At 44.7% G+C, this 8,182-nt stretch overlaps 2 protein-coding genes across 5 annotated transcripts in view; one reads left to right on the top strand and one right to left on the bottom strand.

Moving 5' to 3' along the window:
- Positions 1-1,048, bottom strand: part of Phtf2 (putative homeodomain transcription factor 2) — a 103,320-nt gene extending 102,272 nt beyond the window's left edge. The window contains exon 1 of one of the 3 annotated variants that reach the window (XM_010636893.2): positions 885-1,048. The gene's annotated coding sequence lies outside the window, so the exon portion shown is untranslated. The remainder of the gene's footprint in view (positions 1-884) is intronic. The other 2 variants (XM_010636880.2, XM_010636899.3) reach the window with 2 other exon arrangements.
- Tmem60 (transmembrane protein 60) overlaps positions 1-2,939 on the top strand; it is a 3,563-nt gene extending 624 nt beyond the window's left edge. The window contains exon 2 of one of the 2 annotated variants that reach the window (XM_010636871.3): positions 2,278-2,939. In XM_010636871.3, the coding sequence (XP_010635173.1) occupies positions 2,299-2,700 (402 nt within the window). In that variant the 5' untranslated portion in view covers positions 2,278-2,298 and the 3' untranslated portion in view covers positions 2,701-2,939. Of the gene's footprint in view, positions 1-2,248 lie in introns of both variants that reach the window. The other variant, XM_010636865.2, reaches the window with a different exon arrangement.
- The last annotated feature ends 5,243 nt before the right edge of the window (positions 2,940-8,182 follow it).

Genomic DNA, 8,182 nt, shown 5'->3' on the forward strand with positions numbered 1-8,182 from the left:
CGAGGAGTGGGGGACGTCCCGAAGCTGGGGTCCTGTAGGCCGGAGCCGCCCACGTAGTGAGCCGGACGCTGGCCGCCGAAAGGCTCTCGGTGTGCGGCCGGATTCGAGCTGCCTGGGAGGGGCGAGTCCGCCGGGGTGCGAGTATCTAACTGTCGTACAGCACCCCCGGGAAGGAACAGTGAGCACGTCTGTTTCGGATGCCTGTGTGTCCTTCCCTTAAGGAAAAAGGAAAGTGGCAGAAGGAAGCGAATATGGCTCTTTAAATGAGTGAGGATGAAATGCAGAATTAGAGTCGTGTGTCCGCGTTGTAGCTCGGCACAGTCTTCCAAGCATCGTTTGCATCTGAGCAGGGCGCTGCCCACTGGAGAGGGACGCAGGAATTTGTTGCAGCCCACATAAAGCTTGAGGCCGCGGGAAGTTTATGTCCTTTACATCCTTTCGCCTCCTGTCCTAAACCTGAGTTAGTGCAGCCCACCTTGCCAATGAGAAAACGCTTCGTGAGAAAGAAAATCAAACTCGGGTCTCCATTGAAGTATGGGCATTGTCTAAACCTTTTCCTAGAGGGACTCGAGAATGGCCAGGCAGATGGGAGACCAGAGCTGAGCAGCTTCACCCAGTTACCGCTCAGCGCCCAAGTCTGTCTCTCCCCCTGAATTCATTTCACTCTCTCATCCCGGTCCTCCAAGGAGAGCAGCAGAGGAGGAGCCTTCCCGGGAGTGAAAGCCAAGCCAAGTGCGGGAGGAGGGAAAGGGGAGCGTTAGGGCGCTCGCAGCTCCACTCCGGGCGGGTGGGCGCCCCGCGGGGAGTCCCGCTGTCCTAAAACCGACGCGCACACTGAGGTGGGTGGGCTACGTGGTCTCTCTAGCCGGGCTCTTTTTTCTTACCTTTTTCTGCCTTTTCTCGTCTCTCCAGTCTTCCCTCCTTACCACCTCCGTGTCCTTCTCTTTCCAGTAAGTGTCGTCTTTCAATTCCCGGCGGGTATTTCTCCAGTTTGAGCATACCGTACTTAGATTCCTCCATTCCTGGTCCCTTCCTTAAGCTCGCTTGTCTTATCTTTTATCTTCTCTTCTCTAAATAGCTCAAGGGAATAAAGTGTTCTCAGCTGTTCGCACTTTCTTATCTTCTGTTAACTCCTCCTCCAACGGGGGCAGTCTGGCTCATTTCCCACCCTGCCTGCTCTTCTACCAAGCGGTCACAGGGGTGGTCTGAAAAACCCCAGTGGAGTACCATGCTGTAAGCGTGTGTGTGAAGACTAAATGTAGTAAATGTTAATATGTATCTTACCTGAGTTATAAGTGAATGCATTCCCAATCGGAATTCCAAATTTTTAAGAATTAGCTTAATAATTTTAGTGAAAAAACTGAAATACGAAATTCTCTGGAAAGGATGGGGCCTTCCAAATATTACTACATATCCTAAACCAATAGCAAACTGTGTGCTTTCACTGCAAAGCAAAAGTATACTTCTGTGAGAGAACAGCGATACGTATAAATAATGCAATTGAATAATTTAGCATCAGATATTTACAAAATATATCAAGTTTTGAAGTGATCTATTTCAACAAGAAAATAGCTGAGGCAAAGTTTAAGATCCATAAACTAAATGCATATGTGTAATTGATACCCTTTTTATTAGCCCAGTGACCTCTTCACAATCTTAATTCTGCTTAATGCTCCTGTAGTTTTTACTAACCATTTCCACCTTGTAAAACCCTCTTCTCGCCTGGCATGGTGGCGCACACCTGTGATCCCTGCACTTTGGAGGCTGAGGCAGGAGGATTACCATGAGTTTGAGGCTAGCCTAGGCTACATAGTGACTTCAAGGCCAGAATGAACTACACAGTGAGCCCCAATCTCAGAAAACCTCCTTTCAGCTAGTTACTACCGCCTCCCCTTTACCGCTCTGACTTGGAACACTTAGTACTCCTTGAAACGGAATAGAAAGCTGAAGTTTTGCAAATAAATGCGGAGGTTGAGAACGTCCTTGAGGAACGGGAATGAGGTCTTGAGTGGGCACTGAAAAGGAACAGACTGTCCTTGAGACCTCTGCCTAGGGCTTGCTCTTGGCAGTGGCTGTAAGAAAAGATGGCTGTAATTGGCAGTCATTGCTCCAGGGTTTAGAAGTTCTTAGAGGAAGAGTGATAGGATTTAAAAATTAGAAAGTCTAAGTGAGGAGCCGACTTTGTTCACTGGGACTGGCTGTAATTTTTTTCTGGTATCCAAACAGTGTTGATTTTTCCTTCTCTCAGGGTGTATTTCCCGTTTTCTGACCCCGCAGCAGCCTCTTCCGGTTGTTTAAATGAGAATGTCCCTGGCCCAGAGAGTGCTGCTCACCTGGCTGTTCACATTGCTCTTCTTGATCATGCTGGTGCTGAAACTGGATGAGAAAGCGCCATGGAACTGGTTCCTCATATTCATTCCAGTCTGGATATTTGACACCATCCTTCTCGTCATGCTCATCGTGAAAATGGCTGGGCGGTGTAAGTCTGGCTTCGACCCTCGGCATGGATCACACAACATTAAGAAAAAGGCCTGGTACCTCTTTGCAATGTTACTTAAGTTAGCCTTCTGCCTCGCACTCTGTGCAAGACTGGAGCAGTTTACAACCATGAATCTGTCCTACGTGTTTATCCCTTTATGGGCCTTACTGGCTGGGGCGCTCACAGAACTTGGATATAATGTCTTCTTTGTGAGAGACTGACTTCTCAGTGCAGTACATCGTTTCATGCAGGTTGCTCTTCAACAAGCGGTAAAGTGTTCTGGACCTTCAAGGCGAGCTGCAGGAAGGCCTAGCACGGAGGGAAATACCAAAAGCAGCATTCTTCTGCTTCCGTGAAATAGGGCTGCTGGTGAATCGTGGACTTCTAACCAACCCAAAGCTGAAGTATTCAGTATTTGAGCTATTGATATTATTATACCTATGTAAATAAAGTTTGTTTCTGACCTTATTTTTCCATGACTTTTGAATAATCTGCTATATGTGTCAATGTTTTTAAATTTTTTTTGGTAGGTTTGCAGTACATAATGAGTATGTATATTCATTGTGAGGAGATGGTACGTGTACATAATACATCTTAATTCTTTTTTGATCTTCCTCCTCTCCCTGTGTACATGGTCAATATTTAAAGTAAATACAAAGCCTTTAATTGAGTATGGTTGCAAACACCTGTCATCTCGGCACTTAGGAGGCTGAGGCAGGAGGACCTCAGCAAATTTGAGGCCACCATGGACTGCATAGCAAGACCCTGCCTCATAAAAATAAAAAAGTCTTTAATCTACATATTTGGATAGAAGTTCAATTTATCATGGCTCTGTTAATGAGTAAATGGCTATTTATGCTTATAAATTAAAAAAAGAAAAAACTTAGTTACTGGAGTAATTAGAATGCCACATGTTTATATTCAGAAAGAATCCCCTCCCCCCGTTTGACACAATTTTATCTGTGCTAAGTTCACTGTTACTTCAACTTTGTGCTTGGGATAGATAACTCAGAGCTGACGGGGTAGTGCGAACCTTGCCTATTCCTCAAGCAGGGCCTTCGTCCTCTTCCTGTCAGAACAGCCCCACTCATGCCTTTTTTCTTAGGGAGGGTTGGTGCCCCATTCACTCTTGGGGTTTCCTGCTTTGAGAAACACCATCACTCTAGCGCTCAGGGAAAATGAAAAGAGGTAAGCGGCCAGGTATTTAGCTCAGTGGTGCCACTGCCTGCTGTGCAAGCACAAGGTCCTGAGTTCAATTCCCAGTACCAAGAAATAAAAGAAAATGACAAGCGGTAACAGCACCACATGTAAACAATCAGCCAGGACAAATCAGCAAGACATTTCAGGGACATAGGTTTCCATGGCAATATTCAGCCCTTGTGGCAGAGAAAGCAACTATCAACTGGCTGTGTTCCAGTAAAACTTTATGGCCATGAAATTTAAATGTCATCTCTTCACACAATAGTCTGTTAAAATTAAAATAACTCTTCTTGCCTTATTGGCCCTACAAAAGCAGGTGGTCGGCTAGACAGGGCCTGTAGGCAGGAGTCTGCCAACCCCTCGGGACAGAAGAGTGAAAGCAAAAATCTAAGCAGTCACTAAGAAGACAGATCAGATCTTTTCCTCCTCTAATTCTCCTAACGACAAAATGGGTAAGAATTACATGTAAAAGGCAACACAATAACCAACCTGTTTACACATGGGGATCAATTTCGGTGGCACCTGAAGTGTTCACAGGGAGCAGAACTCACCTGCTATCAGCACCTGGAGCCGCACGGTCAGGTCAGGTCAGGTCTCACTGCGGTGCACTCCAGTCCTTGCAGTACTTAAGATATCTGACAGAATTATGCTTAAGAAGTCAAGAAGACAAACCATACATAAACAGTCTTGCAGGAAAGTGCCTTTCTATGTTTGGTTTTAGCAGATACTTCCTCTATGGTACAGAGAAATTTACTAATGGAGTTTGAAGATAAATACACTGTGCTCTCAAGAAAGAAATACACATCAGAACTTTTCCAAAGGGCATGACTTTAGGGGTAGTGCGCGTATGTAATTTAGGGACATAAAACTACTCCGGTTTGGACCAAAGATTTGTGATCATTTCTGAGTAAAAACAACTTGTGAGCAAAATCTAAGACTTGAAGAAACAAAAAGAAGAAAGATGATCAAGTGACCCACAGCTGAGGAGCATCTGAACATAAAGGTGAGATTCAGCGGCCTCAGCTGAATCTGTGGGAAATGTGAACACAGACCTACTTGAAAATGGAGTCTTCAAGCGCTGAGAAAAACATGAACACAGCTTCAGGAGCCCGGGAGCTATCCCAGGGAAACAGCTCACTGTAATTGTAACAGCTGTTAACCTTACAAATTCGGTCTGTTTCTCAGTTATCTCTGTCATGGTGCAGCAGACAGGAAGAGCTGATGCTGACTAATAAACAGAAGCGGTGGGCCCGAGCAGAAGAAAACACTCATTCTCACACAGGGGCAGGCCTGTCGAAGCACCTGAGTCCGCAAGGAAAGCAACAATTGCTCTGTATTGAGAGAATGATCAGAGCGCTTTACATGGTATTGAGAAAGGTGATTATGTTTGCAGGGTAAACATGACTCACTCTGCATGCCAGACATGATTGGTGCCCTTAATCCCCATGACAAAACTAATGGGGATACACAGGAGTAAGACTTTAGATCTAGAGGGGAGAAACTAAAGCCCAGGTAAATGGAAAAACATCAGCTCATGGTCTCTGATAAGTGAAAGAATTGGACTCCAAATGTGATTTCTAAAAATTGCTTTCCTACAGAAGACGGGGAAAAAAATGCGTTAGTGCAAGATGCTCATTATCAATCTCTAGGTAAAGATGACATGGGGTTGCCAGGCATGGTGGTGCATGGCTGTAATCCCAGCACTCAGGAGGCTGAGGCAGGACTACAAGTTTGAGGCCAGCCTGGGCTATATTGAGTTCTAGTCCAGTTTTTACGAGGGCTGTTTTATTCTCATTTTGTTTGCACTGTATTCCAGTCATCCGATCATAGAACTATTCCATCAGGCATCAGACAGCACTACGTACCATCATTTATAACTATAGCCGCAATCCATAGTGCACCGTATCAGGATAGGCAGGAGAGACGTGACTTTGAACTGCCAACCCCTTGTCAAACTAATGGAAGTTTTTTCAAATGTCCACCACACCTTGCCTTGACCCCCTCATCAGGCTGTTTCTTCTTCCCATGTGTATCTTCTGCCCAGAATTTAAGTGAAGACTACACAAGGAGACAGTGATTAGTGAGGAAAGTGTGAAATAATTAGTGACCCAGCACACAGCTCTTCCACGAATTCTTTTGACTGTTAATTCGAGGAGCAGAAGCTACTGTTTGTAATGTGTCTGTAGTAAGCCAAGCAATGTGCTAAGTATTCAGCTTGTTCAGTGATTCACTTTTCACCACCAGTTAACACAATAGGTATTACCTTCCCATTTACAGATGAGAAAAACAGACTCTGAAGTAATTTTCTCAAGGCTATGTATTATTGGTGTAGTGTTAAAACACCATAGCGCTAGGATTGCCTAAAAATGTGCCATCTTTATGTCCTTGTCCCAGTCTTACAATATAGGCTGAAAAGGCTAGTATATGTTAGCATTGTACTTCAGTATTTCCAATTTTTCAATATCAACAGGAAAACCACACAAAGTTGTACAGAACAAACTTAAGCTTAAAACAAGTGAAATCTTTCTGATAATCGACCTTACCAGCATTTGCCATTTTAATCATGTAGGGTATTGTTAAAACTTAATTTGTAAGCTGGGCCTGGTGGCGCATACCTATAATCCCAGCACTTGGGAGGCTGAGGCAGGAGGATCGCTGTGAGTTTGAGACCAGCCTGGGCTACATAGTGAGTTCCAAGTCAGTCTCAACTACATAGTGAGACCCTGTCTCAAAAAGGAAAAACCAAAACAAAAAAAACTTAATTTGTAATACCTAACCATTCCTCCAGAAAAGCTAGTCAAAGGCAAAATGCTGGGTTTTATAGGTTTGTTTATATACTACCTCCTCTTTCCAAATGCCCAATGGTCCTGGGTCTCCAACAGCTTCTTAAAAGTTTATCTGTAAGACCAGTTACAAGGTAGAAACATGGAAGTGCCTGCTGGTCTAATTTTCTCCACCTTTCTGTTGCAATTCTAGAATTAGAAGTCTAGGACTGGCTTTTTAAATTGTAGAATGCTACATAATTTGTCTTCCCATCCCTGTTCTTTTTGTTCCTGTAAATATCTATTGAACATCAAGTATACCATGCGTTAGTGAAAAGCGATAAAGAAAACTGCTGACTTGTAGCTCAAGGTGTAGCTGGACTCCAACCTGGACTTAAGAATGTAACGGTGGGCAAAGGGCTCCCAGGTGCGGGAACAGCTGGGCTGGCGTCAGTGCAGGCAGGACCTGTGGTACGAGTAGGGCTCTGAGGAGATGCGCTTCACTGTGTGCACCCCAGATATTTCCCCAACAGACAGACTTCGTGAAGTACTTGGAAGAACGTACAGTCGGCCCTCCATATCCACATATTCTTCCTTTAGATTCAAATACTCAGAAAAATACTGAGCCACAGAGATCTTTTTTTCTTGTCATTATTCCCTAAACAGAACAATTTACATCGCAGTAGATATTACAAGTAATCTAGTGCTGATTTAAAGTGTCCACAGGATACACAGCGATTATATGCAAATATCGGGCCATTTTACATAAGACTTCAACATCCACAGGCTTAAGTATCCAGAGGGGTCCCAGGGGGTTACCGATACATATGATGGTAAACTGTCATCTGGCACAGCTGAAGACTGGACACATAAAAGGAAGTCTTCGTGAGGGCTTTTCAGTGTTATAGTAGGCATTTGGCCTTTGTTCTTTAGGAAAGGAGCCACTGTAGCGTCTTTTTCTAACCAGGTGACAATCATATCTAAAATTAACCCTAGCTGGATGCGGTGGTACATGTCTGTCATCTCAGCATGCTGGAAGGCTGAGGGAGGAGGATCGTGAGTTCAAGTCCTACCTGGCAAACAATGAGACCCTGTCTCAAAATAAGGAACCAGGATGAAGCTCAGTGGAAAAGGCCCTGGGTTCCATCCCCAGCACTACAAAAACAAAGACAAACTAAAATCAGACTAGTAGAAGTCATGGGATCATGAAGATAACTACAGGGGTATAGTGGAGAGGTCTAAAGACCACGGGGACTGTCTTAAACAGTGGTAGAAAGGCCAAAAAGAAAAATGCCTTCCACAGAAACAAAACCCAGAGTACGCCATCCAGAGCACCACGGAGCAGAGCCTGCTAAGAGCTGCAGGGTCAGACCAAAGCTCGCAGAGGTTCTGCTGACCGACCCGACTGAAAGGTGACCTCTGAGAAATCCACCTCAACACCCTGTGAGAGATGAGGAGGGGTTGGAGATCTCCAAGAGCTGAAGGAGAGAGCTAGGACATTACCAAAAACCAGGCTCCACAAAAAGGTGGTTTTTGATAACAAACTGTATCATTCATGTAAAAATTTGGCTTCCTCAAGAGCTTAATGAAAAATTTAAAGAGCCAGGCATGGCGGTGCATGCCTATAGTCCCAGCACTCGGGAGGCTGAGGCAGGAGGATTGCTGTGAGTTTGAGACCAGCCTGGGCTATATAGTGAGTTCCAGGTCAGTATCAACTACATAGTGAGACCCTGTATCAACA

Source organism: Fukomys damarensis, unplaced genomic scaffold (genome assembly GCF_012274545.1).
Source record: "Fukomys damarensis isolate Sample0158 unplaced genomic scaffold, DMR_v1.0_HiC HiC_scaffold_4, whole genome shotgun sequence".
Taxonomy (NCBI): Eukaryota; Metazoa; Chordata; class Mammalia; order Rodentia; family Bathyergidae; genus Fukomys; species Fukomys damarensis.